Below are 20,899 nucleotides of genomic sequence, written 5' to 3' on the forward strand. Positions count from 1 at the left end.
CTACAAACAGCAGGTGGGTGTCTGAGCCACAGCGTGAGGCATTTTCAGAAACGTACCTGCAGCACGAGGTCAGCAATTCAGAAAGTCTAAACGTGAGACTATGCTACTGTGAAGTTTTCTTGTTAAGGAATATGGAGACCCCAGGATGCTGATCTGACATTGCTGAACGAGAGCCGTGAACTCTGGCGGCACCAAGACTGAAACAATACAGGCAGCGAGACACCCCTGGGCTGAAGCCATGGGCAGCAGTGCAGCTGTGCTGGAAAAGGTCTTTGTATTTCTGCTGTTCCAACGAGGCACCTAAATATTCACCTTTTCCATCATTATCACTATACCCACCTAAGATGAAAAAGAACAGGCTCCTACTGGGGAAAACGAACCCCTTCTCCTTAATGAAACACCGTCACATACTGCACTCACACATGCTAACCAGCGTTCCTAGCAACCTGGCATGTAGCAGGAAAAATTCATCAATGTTGGTTCAACTCAAACGCTCTGTAACAACGGAAGGCAATATTCCCCTGAAAATCTCACTAGCTCCTTCTGGAAACAATGCTGCGCTTGCAAAATGTTCACCAAGATCGTTTACATAAGAAACTTCAGCTAAACGAGCATATGCATCAGTACTGTATTTTCAAGGAAAGCTGCATGTCATACTCCACCGTGACACTTCTCAGCACGTGGAACATCCTGGTTGTCTTTAGTACAGTTCCAGCATGAGCACCTAATGTGCTCTGGTACCCAGGGCTCCCCCTGCAAGAGGCACCCACAAAAGCCCCCCAAGGCTGAAAGTGTGTCAGAGCTCAGATGCAGCCGAGCTACCCTTAATCTCCTTAAAGAGGTCATCCTCTGACAGTTTTTTAATGGAGAAAACCCACCACAAACATGTACAGCCACATGAGGAAGCTGGAAGGGGATGGACTTTAAACCAGGAACAACCTGTGCTGGAGCACAAGTTAGCCACGTGCCAAACTACTCCACAAGCTTTGGAGATGCATCTTGGAGGGAATTCACATCGAATAAGTCAGGAAAGGATACTCCTCCCTTCAGTGATCCAGTTTATTCTGGTCTGCCCCAAAAATACATTTGCCAGACATTTAATTGGAGGTGATTGACAGTTCACATGTACTACCGCCTATTTATTAAGTAGGACAGGAAGGGACCTTCTCTTGGTGGACAGCCGGAACAGCTGCCCTGGGGCTGCATCTGCATTCAAAGGCGCTTCCCACAAGGACTATTTATGGGCTCCATCCTCTGGGCTTAAAGTCCCTGTCCAGGGCCCAAGCAACACGTAAACATGGCAACAGATTTTTGTCTCACAGAAAATCGTGGAACCCAGAAATAAAGAGAAAGGAGGGAATCAAGGAAGGGGCTCCATTTTCCTTTTGCTGTTCCCTGGTGCATAGTCTCATCTCACCTTCCAAAATGATTCTGAAATACCACCAGTGCCTTTCTGCCTCGGTAAATAAACAGTACCAGTTACCCCATCATTCTATCCCAACAGAAGCACTGAGAAATTAAAATACAAGGCACACTGTACATGTCCCACCGCTTAATTTTCAGAAAGACCCAAAGCAACATTGTTCCTAGTTACCCAAACAGCACTCAGGACACCACACGCATAAAAGAACAAACATCACTTGCTTGATTTCACAGATCTGACCCACATCCTGTGCAACTAGTCCCAGCTGTGGTACGGGGAGGGGAAACAGTACTTGAACTGCCACTAGACAACAATCATGTCCTCTGGACTCGGCCACAAAGCGTCACTGACACTGCAAAGCAAGAGATGAGGGAGCACAGGGCACTCTCGGGAAGGACTGGAATAGCATAGCAGCAGCTACAAGCCAAAACTGAGGTACCTCTGAAAACGAGCAGCTCCCTCCCCTGCTTTACCAGCCCCCGAAGCCTCATTTTAAGCAGAGCCAACCAGCAAATCTCCCTTTCAGAGCCCATCTGTGGCAGAAGCTGTGAGCACCAATTTCACAGAGAAGGAGACAGCCACAGTTCTGGTTTGCCAGCTACCTGCTTTCTGCTCTAATAAATAACACACACATAGTTTGGTGCAATACTATGTACAGCCCAAGAAAAATAAAAGACCAGGAGAGCATCACCCCAGGCCTGCATAAGGAACATACCTCTCCTCCCAGAGATCCCAGAAGGGCCAAGAGCTGCTTTCCGGGGCACGGTTTGTCAGAATACATTTGCTTTGGCAAATCACTTTAACCATAAACAAATCAGCAACAGGAAATGGCTGATCAGCTGAAACAAACCAGCTCTGGAGAAAGGAGGCTTCTAAATGCTCATACACAAAGATATGCCCCAAATGACGCTTTTATTCCCAGCAAAGAATATAGCTGCTCACAGGACTCAAGTCAGCCAAGGGTGAGCACTCCTGCAGCCTGAAACTCACTCGGTTTGCTCTCTAGAGCTGCCGTCTTCCTACTGCAACATTTGCTCATGACATCCTTAGAGCCAGCTGCTTGGCACATCTATGCCTGGACAAACATGAACAGCCAACTACTTGTTTGTACATTGTGGGACACAGGACGGAGCTATCGATACAGGGATCGCGACTAATTCATCCAAAGGCACAAGCAGACTTCTCCGTCCTCTTGAGCTTCCCGTCCCAAATGAAACTCCTCACTTCCTTAAACAAGAAGCAAAAAAGAAAGAAAAACAAAACAAAAACCCACAAGACATTTGCATGCACACACATTTTGGAGGCTGTCCAAAGCAAGTCTCCACTTACATCAGAGGATCCCTGCCTGCCAGTCAGCACCGCATGTGCCACGGCTGTCACCCTGCTCCTCACACCAACTCTCTGCGCACTGAAGTTTCCAAAGACGAACGTGGGAAAGCTTTCTAATTTCTGTGCACTACTTTTACATTAAGGCGATAACTAATCCAGTTTGTTTCCTACATGTATCATACCCTTGTACTCACCTTAAGGCATCCTGGGTGTATTATTTCATTACAAATGGAGCATTCCATTAGCATGAGATTAAACTTGCTCTCCTCCTCTTCCACAGTGTCCTCCTTCCCAGCTTCTCCGCACACCAGACACACAGCAGTATGAGGCAACACCGGCTGTTTACACGTATCAGAAAATAGTCTTGATCAGGACACAGAAGACGTATGAAAACAAGAACTCAATGAGCATTTACAGTATCCTCATTTCAAAGAGGAGATAAATACGGATTAATTGTGCAAACTGCTGAAGGCACCAGCCCAGCAGAGCAACGAAGGCAAGAAAAACTGGTAACAACCAGGGCTGGGTACCCAGATCAATCATCACAGGACAGTTCATGGAATTCAAGTGCCATCCCTGTAGCAACATCGATTCATGGGGCATCCCAGGGATGGATGAAAATGCTTTTTTGGTGGGTCCCTTGAATCTGTGAGCTGACACAGACATTGGCATGCAAGTCACTTCACTAGTGTATAAAGGGAGGGAAAAGAAACAACCTAGGACATCACTATTCACATCCATTAAGCTTCACAATCTGACTAGCAATTTGGCAGCTTCCCTATTTTACAAGCAGGGCAGACAGATGTTATGGGACCCAATCCAGGTCTCGCAGCAAGCTCACAACAGAACCAGAAACAAACCTTCTTCTGACTGACAGTCTATTACCTGGGGCCCTGCTCCCAACCTGAGCATTGCAAAAAGCACTGCACAGACACTTAAAAAGAGAATTCCTCTCCTCCAAGTGTCACAAGTGAGAAGCACACTGATTTTTTTCTATTTTTTGCTGAGGCAGAAAGGGAACTGCAGCATCTTACATATCTGTCACCCATGTCAAAGCACCAAATGCCAGTCTAATTAAAAAGCTACCTTTGTGCTAATGAGGAACAAACTTCTGGTTTGCGGCAATAAGGTATAAGACTCATTACAAGAAAGGAAAGGAAGATCCCCATAAGAAGCTAGCTGTAATGTGAAATGCAATCGATTAGGTTGCAAACCCTTAACTATTAAATAGCCAAAGGCACAGATGTGGCTTTTCACAGCAAGGATCTCTCGTAGATGGAGCAAATAAAATCTGTAAGTGGATACCTGCACACTGAACCAAACCTATGCAGCAACAGTGCATCCTTCAGCAAGTTTCAGGTAGGGAAAAAGCTAGCTATACTAAGCCATTACAGAGTACAGTCTGCTGCCCCCCACACCAACATTCGACACATTAGCTACAGCAATACTTTCCTGCTTTCTCATGCCAGTACTTACCCACGCTCCATTTTAAGAGCATTTTGCTAATGCTACTTAATTCCCACCCTCCCTCCAAGCACAAAATAGGAATCCCCAGGATCCCATTCCACCAGCAGGTAAACCAGAGTAAAGCTAAGCTGTCCAGAGCCATAAGAGCTCTGTCCACTTGTTTTGTCCTACCTCCCACACAGTAAGTATTTATACCCACACACAAGAACAAACATCCCAGGAGCAGTACAACTTTTATGCTGGGAGTGAGGGCGTCTAGGGAATCTCCTCTGTGCCCCAACTAGCCCTGTCCCACAACCATGCTGTCACAACTCATCCTCCCAGCACAAAGCCCCTTCCACTCCCCTCAGACCTACTCAGTGCAGCATGAAGTGTCACAGGCACTCCTGTTTCCTTTTTTGATTGAACTAGTGATGCAGAGGAGTTTCCTGTTCTCCAAATGACAGTACAGGCTCTCTTAAGGCTTCCGATTTAATGAAAGTCTGCGTCTAGTTAATATTGTCAATGTTATTAAACCAGAAGAAAGCACAATCCCAGAACTGTAGGGATCATTACTTCCACAGAGCCTTGCTTTGGTGTTTTGGGTTGGTTTTTTTGGCTAGAAGCTGTTAGATAGGTACCATAATATATTACTACTGCAATTGTTAGCGACCATAATGAACAAGAGTGAAGACAATAGGATTGCTTACAGAAGTGTAAAGCGCCATTAAAAGTTACAACAGTTCAACTTGTTGATTTTCTGTGCTTCTGCTGGTCTAAAAGTCTGTAATACTCCCCCTGCTATTTACACCAATAGGAACCTACAAAGGGCAGAGACATCTTCAAGTGCACGCAAGCGTGGGACAAGGAATCAGAGTACCCTGGCTACCAAACCCTGTACTCCAACCACAGCTCCTGGAAATAAAAGTGCAGATAGCAAGGAGAAAAATATTCCTTCATTAGAAGAAAGGGGATGAGATGTAACTACACTCAGCCAGAGAGAACCCAGTCCATCTCCAAAAGGCTCATCTGTGTATCAAGAGTGAAACAGCTTAGTATGAAAGTTTCCTTCATCAGTCAGGACAAGAAAGCACACTGCAGCCCTAATTTAATCCCTCCACTAAAAAGGCAGCACGATTTCACTATTTCTTCCCCCTGGAGAATAATAAATTCTTCATCCATGCTGTTCAATTCATGCCACACTCCAGGAAATCAAGTGTTCAAAGAAAAGACACTTGAGCTGCAAAAGCACTCTGCAGAAAGGTAGATATTCTATGTACTTTACTGAAAGATCCAGCAGGGCTGAATCCAGTCCTCTAAGTCAAGAGCAGTGTATGGCTTAGAACAGGACATGGAGTGAGCTACTAGGAGCAGCTACTGGAAACCCTAAGCGCTTATCAGTTTTTTATCAGTGTCAGACCAAGTAATTTAATGCCTCCACTTCAGTTTCCTCATCAGAATTAAAGAAACAAAAAACACCAACTAAATGAAAGGCACTGTAAGAAGAGTTAAGAGAGAAATCAGTATAGATGGGGTGATATTTCAGTTATGAATAAACAACATTCCTTTCCTTAAAAAAACAACAGAAAACCAAACCCTTAACAACAGCATAAACAAGACCTTCCAAAGAATTAAAGAGAAAGCTAAAGCTAATTTTCACCCTTGAATGGGGGCACCGTGGACATGTGACCTGAGGAGAAGCTCCATGACATGGACAGAAACAGATTCAAAAGGTGCTCGGACAACTTAATGGAAGATTAATCTGTCAATATTTGTTAAATACAAAGCTATCACTTGTGACTCGAGAAGCTTCTAAGCAATGTATCACAGGAGCCCAGGAAACTGCTCAACTGCCTGCTTGCCCTATTCTGATGCTCATTCCCCAACAGCCATTTCCAGTCCCTGAGGAAGACAAGCCCCAGGCTTGATGGCTCTTTGGCTCATCTGGATCAGATCCCTCCCATATGTCTAGATAAGAGCAAACCAATAGAAATTAAGATCTCAAGTAGCCTGGGGCTGGGGTCACCAACGCCAGAATCCTGGAGGAAGCCAAAGACTTCTCCATATCTTAAATTGGTTAAGTAGTTAAGATGGTAAAGACACCTGCAAGTCAGCTTTTCTCAGGAAATTCCGAGATCCAAACCAAACAGGCCTCTTCTCCCTTTCAATGAGAACTTCCCACTCTTCCCCTTCTCCCCCAAATTCCAGAATTTCAGTATGATTTGAGTACCAATTTCTGGTGTACTGATAATCCCCACATCTACCTTCTATATTACCGGGAATGAAAGCCGTGCTACTAAGTTCTAGGAGCATTCTGGTTTAAGATTTGGGGGAGGAGCGGTGGAAGAAGAGATCTGAACCAAGAGAGCAGGGATTACACTGGATTACCCAATGCACTTTAGAGACTACCCAGAGCAGAGTTCTCAGTTCCACACCTTGTCAGCAGGAGACAGATAGAGGAACAAAATCTCCAAACGAGCTGTAGCAACAGGTACACTTACTGCGATACACTGCCTCATAATGCAGGACTGTTTCATCCTGCCAGGTCCTCCAAATTTCTTCATGTCTTTGCAGAAGTGACACTCGCCACACTCTGTCCGCAGACACGCCTCGCACTTGCGGCATCGCGTCCTCCTCCGACGTGCTCCAGCAGTTGTCCGATTAGCTGCGAGCTTTACTGCAGAAGCAGTGCCCAGTTTCCCTTTGGGCCGTCCAACTGCCCTGTTCTGAAAGAGGGAGACACACAAGGTTAATCACACATCCCACTTACCACCTAAACTACAGAACTTCCTTAGACAGGAGTTGCAGACATCTTGGATGTAAAACTGACCGATGTATCAGTACTATACACAGATAGGTAATACTCAGCAGATGCATATGATCACTCTTATAGCTAAAGGAGTTCCATTACCTTTTCAAGAAAAGATGCACTGGAAAAAAGACAAAGGAATCAAGGCATAAATGAGAGATCCCAAACCTATAGCAAGCCCACTTAGACAGGAGGGCAGGGAGAATCCATTGATGCACAACTCAATACAAGACAAGTCCCAAGCCACGATTTGGCTGATCATCAAGAGATGATCTGTGCCATTGTTGAGCTCAGGGCTAGGGAGCTCTTAGGATAGTGCTCAGGTTAAGCCAGAAGGTCTAGCTTCCTCTGCTGGAAGTGGAAGAATCCAAGGAGGTAGTAAAAGTAATTATGAGCTTGGGTACAGCAGTGAAACAGCAGCGAAACAGCAGCAATGGCTCAAGCCACAGAAATCTCCCTAAAAAAGCAGTAGCTCATACTCCCCTGAGTATGAGCTACTGCCAAGTGATAAAGTAGGAAATAAACCACAAATACTACAAAACCTTTCCAAAGTATCTCCCCTCGTATCCAACACTAGTAAGTGCTCAAAAATAGAACACTAACCGATGCTGTGAAGAGGCTAAAAAGGGCATCCCAGGTCTAGATTTCAATGACCTTTAAGACAGAAGCTAAAGGAGCATGAAAATATTTTAAATTATTAGGTTAACTGCAACATATTCACTCTGGATATCTAAATTCCATGTTCTCATCAGAAACTCTGTTAAACACAAGAACTTACAGCTCAAGCCAAACATTGCTAAATACCATATAATTGTACGGGGCTAATTATGCAAGAATTGGCTTGGCTCATTCTTACCACTGACAGTTTTCTCCGTAAAGGTGATGATAACAGGATTGCAAAGCTCATCTGGTTTAGCATTGACACAATTTTTCCCACTTTCTGCACATCTCAGCATATGACCAACAGACAGCCAGTTTCACTTTCTGTTCCTGCTGAATTCTGGGCAATCACCATGGCAGGGGCAGGCTGGTCATAGAAAGCCATGCAGAATTTCCACTGAAGATTTTAAAAGAAAGGGTATGGAAACATTCTACTTGGTACTAGAAAAGCTTCCCTAAGTGTCCTATGATACAACCCTGAGAAAAAAGCCACATTGCCAAGTATTTGAACTTCCTCCCAGCTGACTTAGCAAAGCTCCGGTGTCCGTCTTAAGATGCAGAAGAGTGCTGATATTTTAACAGTCTCCATCCCAGGAACCTCACTGCTGGGAGAGCAGAGAAGCCAGGAGCTAGACCTCTTACCTTCTTTCCCACAGACCTACTAACCAAAGTGGGAGAAAACATTGCTTAGTCGATAACGTTACACAGATTTCAGCAAGTTTTTAGTTATGCTCCTCCAGAACAGTTTTTGTTCTGCGTGAAGGTTGACTCGCACTGTGCTGTGTGAACACAGACAAGCGTAGCTTCCTTCCCACCGGCAACAGCACCAGACACCTGGATTTCAGATCAATTTCAGACACTCTAAAGAATAAATATTTACCTTTTAGACCAACTTTTCAGCCTCTCAAGGATAAAGTCAGCTCCGGCAGGACTGGCTCAGAGGCAACCTAGATAAGAGATATTTCCTTCCTCCACATGAATCACTCCTCCATTCTCCCTATCGGAGTCTCCTTCCACTAGCAAGGGAAGCGAGAGACACAAACCAAAGGCTAGACATCAGTGGGAACAAGTTAAACCAAAATACATACAACAACCTGGGCAGTTCCCCTCTGCCAACAGCACACAGAAGATTCTGTGCGAGCATCTGACTCCTTCTTGCTAGGTTTGAACATGACTAAGTTTTTAAGAAGACAAAAAGCAGTTACGACACCATCAGAATGATCTTTTTAAAATGCAATCTCTTTCAAGGAAAAATCAAACTCGGTACTTTTCCAGCTGAAAGACAACCCCTGATTCTGCCACAGTAATACGAGCCAAGTCCTAATTCTGAGGACAGCATCTTAAGCACCAGGACATTGCAAAGATGCAAGCAGTAAAAAGGCATCACTTGAACACAGAATTTGAGAATCCTAAAAAAAAAAAAAAAAAAGAAAAAAGGCAGGAAGGTGAAGGTACAAGAACAAGACTAAGGCCAGACCACACCACACAACTCTGATTTCTTTACAAATCGCCACCACACAGCAGAGGTGTAGACCTCTGATCTCACTGCATGTAACGTTACTTACCTACCCAGACCTCTTCACTGCTCCTTAGGAAATGCAAGCAATCGTACTAGCTCAGTTTGAACTAATTCACCAACCGACCAATCCTCAATCCAAGCCACGTTTTCACTCCAGGATCTCACAGCCAGCAAGGCTAGAGAGGCCTTGCAGGAATTCCCACTAGTATCTAGTTTCAAGGGGCTCCAAAGTGGTCGTTTGAAAACCTCCACAGAAGAAAATCTGGCCTGTGGGTTGCTATCCCAGAAAGGGGCTGGGATTCAAGGGGTAGAAGGAGCCTCCAACATGACTTGGGGTTTATTTAGCACATGGCAGACAGCCAGATAAATTCCAGGTTGATGTTAGTGAAGAGATGCTGCAGCATTTCCAGCTCAAACTGCAGTTTTACAACGTACCAGCCCCGGTAGCAAAAATGGGTAAAGATTTCCTTCCCAGCTCCTGTTCCCATCTCTGTACTGCAATTCGCCACCCTCCTAGCACAACTCTGTGGACCTGTCTTGCAAATAACGAGCAAGTCATAGGGGGTGGCAGGATTCCTTAACCTGGGTTTACCACAGCACCCAGCAAACAGCAACTCCATGGTCTCAAGCTCAGGACTGGGTGACACACTAAGCTCTAAACTAGGTTCTGGGATCAAGTCTCCCCAATGTGTAGCAGATCTTATCTCCTTTCCCAAGGAAATGAGCCGAGACCCTCAAGCACAGCCTGTGCCTGCTGACTCTGTAGTCCCCAGCAGCCACCTCTGGTATAATCTTTTCTTTTCTTGACAGTTCTCAAACTTGAAGAGATTTTTTTCTTAAATCTTACAACAAAAAACAGGGAGTTGAGACAGCCGGCCTGAAATAACATCACAAGCAATCCTCTATGTTGTCCATCACCTCCACAGAAACCGTGCCCATACTTCTCTGGCCACAGCAAGTCTTCAAGAGAGGGGTAGGAGGATGTCGAGCGATGACAACCACTCTTCCCAAGCTCATAAGGAAGGCTGTGCAAGCAGCTGCTGAAACATATTAGGCTTAATATACTAAATACCTACCTCTCTTACGCTGAAACCTAGAAAGCTGGTGGACTTGCACAGCCCCCTAAAACAAGGCATGTTACCAGGACACCCTGCTAGTTTTTTTTTTTTTGTCCCCCCCAATAACTGCTACGCAACACACAGAGGTAACCTACTGCTGCCCCTGAAGCAGACACAGCATGGCCTCTACAGCACCTGGGTACTGGGTGTAAACTTAGGCCATCAAATGTAATACACTGTGAACTACAAAGCCATTTACAAATCACGAGTTTGGGATCACCCTCCCACACCACAGTGGTTAAACATGCCCACTCCTCAGAGACGAAAGGGGACAAATTGCCAAACTGATTTTCAGAAGTGCTGAGCTCCTGTAAACGCCGTTGGATTCAATAGCGCTCCAGGTGGACAACAATTAGGTGACTGGGTGGGGTGGTCACCAGCAATTCAAGTCTCTCAACAGGGCTGTGTAGATCTGGGAACGAGCCCAGGTATGACACTTCCAACTCTAACCAAGCCCCTGGGAAACACTACCTGGAAGAGTCACTACTCAGAACATTAGTTTATCTTGGCTATGGACAAGCATTTGGCTGCTGGGAAATTTTCACTGCCTACTTAGAGGTACCTTAACACACTTTCACCATATGTCATTTACCTGCTCAGCAGTGACCAAAAAGCCACCCAGGGTCAGAAGCAGCAGAGGCACCAAGGGCCTCCGCCCTGAGTACAACTCTTACTACAACAGAAACAACTTGTTCACAGCAACAAACTTCTAACCTTCACAGTTGCAAAGAATAACTCAAAAGACCTCAGGTAAACAAAAATATCAAGAGCATCAGGGTTTGGAGACAACAGTTCACAAGCTATCAGCTGTTAAATGCATCATTAAGTAGGTGCTGATGTTCCCCAACTGCTATCCCAACACCAACGGGCTCTGTTGGAGTTGTCACCAGGAAACTTCACATACAGACTCCTCTGCTCTGGAGAGGAAGATCAGCTGACCCTGCAACCAAGTCCAGGAGGAAGGAGGTCTTGGTCCTAAAAGCAAGGTTGACACAGCCTGCAGCCTAGAAACAAGCTCTTCTGCAAGTGGCCTTTACCTGGGCGTGAGCCTTATTCCACCACTCAGCTTCAGTGACCTGCTTAAACTGCTGCCAGAGGCACCATACCATTATTTCGGACTCAACATCTCCGAGAAAAATCCAGGGACATATGCAGTGTCCTTCTGAAGGCCTTATCACGTGGCGAGCTCAGTGAGACCCTAAAGCACTTCACTTCCTAACCAAGTACAATCTGAACATCTCATGTACCCATTGCATAAATCTCTCCAAGACAAGTCATCTTAAATGTGTAGTGTTCATTGCTTCAAGGTGCTCTGCCACATAAATCATAGAATCGCTGAGGTTGGAAGGGACCTTTAAGATCATCAAGTCCAACCATTAACCTACCCTGACAAAGCCACTTCTAAACCATGTCCCCAAGTACCACATCTACCCTTTTTTTAAACACCTCCAGGGATGGCGAATCCACCACCTCCCTGGGCAGCCTATTCCAATGTTTAACAACCCTTTCAGTGAAAAAAGTTTTCCTAATATCTAATCTAAACCTCATCTGACATAACTTGAACCCATTTCCTCTCGTCCTATCAATATCCCCAATATCCCCCTTCCATTTGCAAGGCAGGTGATTTCCTTCGGTAACATGTGGACAGATTCCGCTTATTCTGATTTGCAGTAGTTTGACAAAGTCCACACAACAGTATCAGCATCAGGAGATGAGGACCCAGGTTTTCCAGGGTGCCAATCCGGCACTTAAACCGTTATATGGCACTACATCCCAATACAATTGTTTTAACAGAATTAGAACAGACAAATTTAATTACCAGTCATTTCTTTATAACATCTGATAAATAAACACTAGAGGAAAAAACCAAAACACATTAACCCACAACTCATAACTGTTGTCAGCTAATACACCACCCTAAACATGTTAGGTCATGAGCTGATACTGGGCACTGGAGAAGCCGGTGGGGTACCACAGCAAAGGCTTCTGGTCAATTATTTCCTTGCCTCTTCCTGTAACATGAGACAGAGCAGAAATTATGGAGGACAAGGCTCCCTGCCCAGGGCCAGCACTGTCCCGAACAGCTCCAGCAACATGTCCCCATCCTAGCCTCCAACTCTAGGCATGCAGTTTTGGCCTTTGTGCTAAGAAAACCAGTCAAATTGACAATTACCAGCAGTGGCGTAGACCAGCAACACACATACCAATGCCCTGGACTGAGATCCACCAGAGTCATTTTCACAGAGGTCTCCAAAATCGACCCCATCATTAACTCTACATTAACCCTAAAATAGGGGGGCTGCCATTAGCCTGTCAGGCAAGCTGACAGCCTGTTACACACACACCATCTTCCACTACATAATCACAACCAAATCAACAATTCGTCAGCATTAAACCCTTCCATCTTTTCAACAGTTAACAGAAACCCTTGTCAAAGGAAGAACTTCAGAGGAAGAAGAGAGGACGGGATGACGCGACTGCAGGAATTCAGTGGGGCTGAAGGGAAACCTAGCTTAAGGCAGCAAAAATCACAGATGCCATCATCCTTAAAAGCGGTATTAACTGAAGAGCACAAGCCAACACCACAAAGCTAATACATCTGACTAAAGAGTATCTGCCTAACAGTCGGCACGTGCAAACACTAGGACAGTTGTAAACTGTCACCGCTAGAGGAAAACAAGAGTCACATCACCCATCATCGGCACACGCTCCTGCCGGGGTGGAGGTGTCCTGCAAGACGAGTCCAAGGTCCCCCATTAAGCAAGGAGCATCAGAGGGAAAGGGAAGACGGTGAAACTTTTTCAAGCCCAGTCATCCCCAAACAGGATTAGTCCTCTCCAGATGTTCACAGCCATCGTCTCCTCCAATTCGTACCTACAAACTTTCTCATCCTCCCCTGCAACAAGCCATGTAGTTCCTAGTGACCACTGCCAGGTGACGACTCAGAGCTCCACTACTGAATAAACAGATCAACTTCCCACAAGTAAATAGAAAAGTTTATACCTCACAGGTTCATCTGGGCATTAGTGATGCTCCAGCAGCTTTTCTGCCAGCACAGTTATGTTGTTTAGGGTGTGATAAACAAGTGCCAATGCAAGTGCCGCCGCTTATTTTCTCCTGGTGGTAAGGAGGTAGAAGTTAGGCCCGGGGGGTGGAATAAGATATATTGGCAGAAATATGCTTTTGTAGATAAGATGCATCCAAAGTAGGAGCTCTTAAAAAGAAAGATACCAGTAAGTTATACAGACTCGAGGCACCTTGTGCAAATGTAGCTTTTCTTCTTACCACTACTTCAGGACAAATCCTCCTGCCCCCGTCTGTTTACACACGCTGAAGTTAAGCGCCACAGTCAGAAACTGACTTTCTTCCTACCCCAAGTGGGTCGCTTGGGGTAGGAAGGCTGGGCTCCCCCTGGCCTGCACCAGGCGGGACACGCGCCCTGGCAGCCACACGCTTCCAGAGCCCCGCCACTGACCGCAACTACTGCGAGCGCAGTAAATCCTATCTGCTCTTGCGCTGGGAAACCTGACAGCCTTTTTGCCTTCTCAGTTTAGACACTGACTAGAGAAAGAGGAATGAAAGTCAGAAGAAAGTCTGAGCGACAAAGTGCAGCTTCTACCCAAGCACTGAAGTTGCACTGGTTCAACTACACCTGGAGAGCTGAAGCCTTTCACCAGTTACCCGCCAGGGACCATCGCAGTAGAAAAGCTACGTGATACTGATTTGACATTATCCTGTGTAGAAAAATCTAATAACTACACAGGTTAAAGCAGGCTTGTATGAAAATACAGTTGGATCCATGTGAGGGGTTTTACCACTGGAACAGCTCTGAACAAAGAGAAAAACACTCCACAGGTCTTTGCTACGTAGGCCACAGCATTATAATTTAGGTTCAGACCAAGCCTTTTAAGAAATCCCACAGGAAAGATCTCTGCTTTCTTGCATTATTTTTTGTTTTAAACTATTAAGATATAAAAACGCTATCAACCCTCAGGTTTTAGAAGAGCTGAAGAATCCCAGAATGTAACCAACTTTCCAAATTCATCCTGCAAGGACTAGCACCTCCAGAAGCAATTTCACAGCTGGTACAATGCAGCTGAGGCCAATCTGCTCTCCTAATGATTAGCTCTTTTCAAAAAGCCTACAGTAATCACACCAAAACAGAGAAGCAAATGGAAAAGGCCTGGCGTGGGACAAAGTTTAAGAAAAGGAAGGGGGCTGGGACATTTTAACTCCCAGGTCCAGGAGTTGAGCAGCAAATCGAGCAGCAGCGCAGGCCTGTACATTCACACAATCTGCAGAATTAAGTAAAGGCTTAATAAAGTTACTCATCCAAAACCTGGCTTCGGTTCTTGGACTGACACTACACCAGGCCAGCGCAGCACGTTAACATCTCTCTTAAGGTTTCCACACCAGAACTGCCATCCCCGGGGAGCACCCAAGGCACACCACCACTGCCAGTCCAAACTCTCTCTCTGCCCTGCTTTCCTGAAGCAAAACATTGTAAAATTATTAGAAACGAAAGGGGTTTCAGAAGATAGACTCAACACCCGGCCTGCGCACAAACTTATCTATAAAAGCAAGTTATTAGGCTATTTTAAAGAGCAGAACACCTTGATTTACAAACAAAAGTATCAAGTTTATGTTTAAATCGCATACATGTGTTTAATTCTATTCCTGGTACATTTTTAATTGCTTAGGCAATTCTTAGAGAGTAAAACACACAATCTAGAACATGTGTTCTGGATTATTTTTCACAGATTACTTCATAAATTTAAAAACTTTATTCTCCTTCTCCCACAAGGAAAAAAAAAAAAAAAACAAACAACAAATCACCACCTTCAGAGAATAAACCCTGGAAGTATTAATAAAAGTTCTCTTTTCATTTCAGCACACATCCTTCTCTTTATTCTACATCCCTCGTCCCTGGGAACGGAAAGGAGATTTTGGCTATAAATCAAACTAAGACAAGGTAGCCAGGCTCAGCATCAGACTCTCTCCTGAAGTCCTGCAGCCCTCTCAGCTATTTGAGGAATCTTATTAGAGAAAAAAAATAATAATAAAAAAAAAAAAACCACAATTCTGGAAACGACAGGGACCCCTTCCCCCCCACCCACCCGAGAGGAACAATCACACACTCCGAGCGCATTCCCCCCCGGAGCAGCGCGGGGCCCTCGGAGGTGCCGAACTCCCGCTGCCCCCGGGCGCGCAGGGCGGGCGAGGCCGTGCGCCCCGGGCCGGCCCCCGGCGGGAGGCTCCCGCGCCCCGCTCCGCGGACACGCCCGCGGCCGCGGCGCCGCCGGGCGCAGCCCCAGAGCGGGCGGCGCTGCCCCGGGCCGGGCCGGGGCCGCTCCCGACCCCACATTGTTCCCCGTCCCCGCTGCCGGCGCGGCGCGGCTCGGCTCGGCGCTGCCCGGCCCGGCCTCCCTCCCCTCCCTTCCTGCTGCAAACTTCGCCGCCCGCCCCGGACCTGCTCCGGCCCCAGCTCGGGCCCCGGCCCCGGCTCGGGCTCCGGCTCCGACTCGTAGTCCTCCTCGTCGGCGCTCGCAGACATGGCCATGGCTCATGGTGGGCCCAGGCGGAGCCGAGCTGACATGGCTGGAGCGGCGCTGCTGGCGGAGCCCCGCTCCCCGCACACACACACACACATGCAGGAGGAGGAGGAGGAGGAGGAGGAAGGGGGGCTGTGCATATTCATGCCAGGCAGCCAGGAAGGGGCTGGCCCTGCCGGCACGGCCAATCGCGGCCCGCTTGCACAAAGCCGGCCTGCGGGGACAGCGCGGCCGCTCGGCCGGGGCAGCGCCGGCCGCCCCACCGCAGCCGGGGCCTGGGGGGGGGGGGAGGGAGAGAGAGAGAGAAGGAGGAGGGGGGGCTTTAACGCCCTGCTGGCAATTAGCCCCCTGCTGGTAATTAGCCCCGCGAGCTGCCGAGGGGGGCCGGCAGGGGCGGGCTGATGCTCGGCCTGCCTGGGTGTGCCGAGCGGGGCCGGGAGGGGAGGGGATGCGCGGCGCTGGGATGCGCGGCCGCCCGCAGGGTGCACGGCGCTGCACGGGCTGCCGGAGACAAAGGAGACGCGCATAGACAGACAGACACGCACACCCTTCTACCGCGCTACCTGCCGGCTCGGCTCCAGCTGCCAGGGACGGGACGGGACGGGACGGGACGGGACGAAGGAACCTCCATCCCTCGGGAGGAGGAAGGCACCGAGCAAACTTCGGGATTTCAAGCGATGCCCCTGCTGCGGCAGAACCGGCGCTGGGATAAACTGGGATAAGATGGGATACAAGGCGACCCGGCTTGCGGAGCTGCTCGCATCTGGGCTCACACTGCTCCCCCATGCAGGCACCCCCCTTTTTGCTTGCTCCTGCGGAACTGTTTCCAGTCCTGAACGTCCCAACCCGCTACTGGGGGGTTACAATAAAAATATCCTCCCTGCACCTTGAAATGTTACACAGCAGTTAATCAGGGACCTGTTCTGGATCCAGAAGTCCCAGTAGGGCCAGCGCCTAAACACGGACACTGCCTTCACCCTCGCGAGCTTGCAGGTGAGGGTCAGGACACACAGGCCTGAATTTGAGTGCTGAGAATTAAACTTCCCATTGGATTTATGGGCCTGCTTTCAGGGGAAATCCCGATTCCATTCAAGTTGTTGGGATTTTGCCTCTGGCTCCTACGCCCACAACGCAGAATTAAACATGAGATTAAATATTTGCATGTGCTGAGCAACCAAGAAGCCATAAAGAAGCACATCTAATGGTCCTTGCATCAGGATTTTTGCCAAACTAGTTTCAGCTCGGTTCCCCAGTCTGAATTAGCACATGGCTGCACAAACACTTTGGGTAGCCCAGGAGAAGAGGCAGCAACAGTCAGGAGCTGGCACAGGAGCAAGCAGCAAGGCTGCCTTACGCCCGCTCACACCCTGTGACACCAGGATCTACACAAAGCCTGGTCGCTCAAGTTAAAGTAACAAAATAAAGTCAAGCTTTAAACACGTATTCACAGATGACTGCTGATAAAGCCAAGTGAATCATGCAATTATGCCCCTTCCTTATTTTGAACACCTTAAATACCCATTTCTTGTTTGTACTTCTGTCCTCTCGCCAACTCAAGCTCAAATTACGGCTATGTGATGGTATTCTCCCAATCCTGCTCATCCGCGGTGCCAGGAGTGAAGCATTTACTTGCAACGCATGATGGGGCTCTCCAGAATGCGATCGGGTACGTTCAGCCCGTCTCCTCAGGTTTCTCTCTTCCCCCATTGTGTTTGTACACAACCGAGAGAGCAGGAGCAGATGAAAGCCGAGGCACGAAAGGCATGTGCCTAAGGCCTTGGTTTTCAGAATCACAAGGTAGTATCAGAATCCAACGTTTTCTGGAGGAGAGAGGAAGGGGGAGATGCGTGTCTCACTATAGCCTTACAAAGGAGAGCTTTAAACCGTGAAGCAAGGATAACTGACACGATTACAGCAGCGTTTGTGGTTCGATTATACAGCTGGCCTCCAGCAGAGGCAGGAGAACAGATGACATCCAGAATGAAGATGCCTGGTCCCACACCTGCCCGTGGGCAGACCACGTCTCCACTAGCCTGTGCTGATTCCACACAAGCCTCCGCGTAACCTGGCTCGTGCTTGTTCACCCCCTCCAGCCTTTTGGTTCCGTAATCCAGGCAGGGGAAAAAAATAACTTGTGACATCCCCCAAGGAAAATCCACCAGTCACACCACAGCGAAATGTCATTCACAGCGGATTAAATCATGACATAGATCATGCTGCTCCTCTCATCTGCAACGCATACGAGCGCTCCTGATATTGGCATTAGCCTATGTGGGCTGCAGCAGGTCACCACGTGTAACCCACATCAAACCTCCGTCCTCAGCCAGCCCTGCCGCGGGAGAGCGTGTTCCAGTCTGCTGCTTACAACAGCAACACAATTGACAAATGAGCTCTAATTACGAGGCCTGCGTTAGGAGTGAAGACACACATGCCAAGAAGATCTCAGAGTGATTTCCAAATGCGCGGTAAACTTTGCCGAGCTGGCGTTTAAAAGAATTGGAGAGGATACGATATAAAATAGCAAATTGGGAATCAGTGGGGGGGGGGGGAACAACACAATAACATAAACTTACAATTATAAGTTTATATATATATGATTATAATTGCTCTCCAAAAATCTCATCTTGTACAAGCGCAGCTAACCATTCAAAGAAATATTTAATACACAGAACTATTAAGAGAGCATTTTCCAGCTCAATTCTTTCAGCTTGCCTACACTAGAGAACGCTAAATTACGACAAATAGTGAGCAACCCTGTGTGAACAGCATATATCTGACTGCCTGGTGCCATTTACATCAGCTTAGAAAACAAAATAAGCAGCACTGACCCTAGTCATACCTGTATTGGCATAACTGTGTCCATACTTCAGCTTTGCACAATATAATTCAGTAATAAATAACATCCTTAATTGAACTGCTGAATGAGCCTTAGTGAAAACTGCATGAAAACAGACAGTACCTTCTATTCTGAATTGTTGCTTTGATTGCACCTCACCTGAAGTCATATATAAGTCTCATCAATATCATAATCTTCTCCACAGAAACCAATTATGTTGTCACAAACTGAGACAATAACCTCAAGCGAAGAATAAACAGCAGGAGCAGATGAGTGCCAAAGAACTAGATTTTATTCTCATGCAAATATCCTTAAGTAGTAAAACCAAGACGAGGGGAGGAAGACTACAACCCCTGTGCTGCACTCACTTGCTCCTGAGCATCTCTAGTGCCAAGAGATTTCAGTACCAGTGCTAAACAGGATCCCTGTTTTCGTATTAGACACTGGAGTTTATGATTCTGCGATTCTCAATATGTGGTGAAATAAAGTTTTTTTTTTAATGTGGCATAAATGCACCTTTGGTTTAACCTTCCCTTGAAACTTTTTACGCATCTTTGTAGAATATGATATTTAGCTGATATTAGAAAAAATATTTACATGGCAACAACTGAAAAAACAACCTCAAACTGGTTTATATACAAGTCCTTGAAAAAAGATCTTGTGATTTGAGCTGCTGTTGCTTTCTGCAGGCCAGCACATATGTTTTTGAAAAGGAAACCCACTGAGATGTTTATGGATCACGATTCTTGACCTGTATCAGAATAAGAGTTACCCAATAGCTTTCTAAGGTTCATTGTTTTGGTCTAAGTATCCATTCACATGAAATATGATCTTAACTGTTGGGCCTGGGCAAATTTCATGACACATTTCTCAAGAATTCTAGCCAATATTTCAGTCATACTCTCAACACTAGTGGTGACATTCTGACAACCTAAATATCCATCTAGTATCATGATCTTACAACTTCCTACTATCTATTTTATCTGAACTATGACACAAGGGTAGTCATCAGATGCACTGAGTATCCATCACAATCTCTTTAATAAACAGTCTGATTGATCAACCTTAGATCAAATAAAGTAACTCACAATGAAATAATATATTGATCGCTCCCTCCATGTAATGCCTACTGCACGTATTTTCCCTAACCAGTATCCAACACAGGAGAAACAAAGGCAGCAGCAAAGGTTGTACAACCATCTCTTGAAGGACGACAACCATGGACTATTACAGTGCAGTAGAGGAGCAGCACCCAAACCAGCAAGAGCTCGGACAGAACGTGCCGATAGTAACTCGCTCACTCCATCTCTTTTATAAGCTTTATAAACACCCCCCCCCCAACCCCAACACCCTGTCATCTTAAAAATATAATAAATAAGACTGCAGAGTAGTGAAACATCAAGTTCATCTACCACACAAGACACAAGCACTGCATCTTGGGAACCTACTGATAACTAACTGAGGTAGTCTACCTTCACCGCATCAGATTTGTGAAAATGGAAAGGTACCAACAAAGTCAACAGTTCATGAGATCTGGATCTATGAATTTACTCTCTACAGGAAGAGCCATGGCATGACTGGGAAATGAGGGAAATGCTGCCATGCTTCCTTCTTCCACAGATCCTTATGCCACAATGTTTTCCCAGCACAGTTTGCATCTCCAAGAGCCGTGTTCTGTCAGTAAATGCAAAAACTATTGGAATAAGCTCCTGAGAAGGTAAGAAGTGACTGCCACGCTGTGGAGGAACATGCAAATAGATGTGGCTGCTCGCTCAAACAGTGGATTAACCAAAATATGTAACCTGCTTTCCTGTAAGTGGCTCAGCGCACTCCAACACACAGCACAGAATGCTCTACGACAGTCGGTTGTGTCCAACATGTGGGCAGCAGCTTTAAAATCTAGAGACCAAACCCAAACATTTAGAAGCAACCAAATGGTAAGCAAAGGAAAAGCACAGTTTGCCTTATGAGAGCCCAGGTGCTCTGCTCTCACCTACAAATCTGATTTGGATTTGGTGGGAAACATCCAGGACATAAACAACCAAACCACACTAGAGCAAGTCTCAAAGCTGCTTCGCTTTTATCAGAATTTATCCATATCTTTTGTTGCATTTGCTAATTTTCAAAAAGGAGAGTACTTCTGTACCTCTTCTGTCTGGTCTACTAGTGCCTGCAGGAAAGTCATGAAGTTGAAACAAGCCCTCATT

General features: G+C 46.5%; 1 protein-coding gene across 2 annotated transcripts in view; it reads right to left on the reverse strand.

Moving 5' to 3' along the window:
* Nucleotides 1–20,899, reverse strand: part of KDM2B (lysine demethylase 2B) — a 120,252-nt gene that overhangs the window by 9,937 nt on the left and 89,416 nt on the right. For both annotated transcript variants that reach the window (XM_082491703.1, XM_082491702.1), the window contains exons 13-14: nt 6,700–6,924; nt 2,947–3,090 (exon numbers count right to left, since the gene is read on the reverse strand). In XM_082491703.1, coding sequence (XP_082347829.1) covers nt 2,947–3,090; nt 6,700–6,924 — 369 coding nt within the window. The remainder of the gene's footprint in view (nt 1–2,946; nt 3,091–6,699; nt 6,925–20,899) is intronic.

This window comes from Vanellus vanellus, assembly GCF_965231255.1.
Source record: "Vanellus vanellus genome assembly, chromosome: 16".
Taxonomy (NCBI): domain Eukaryota; kingdom Metazoa; phylum Chordata; class Aves; order Charadriiformes; family Charadriidae; genus Vanellus; species Vanellus vanellus.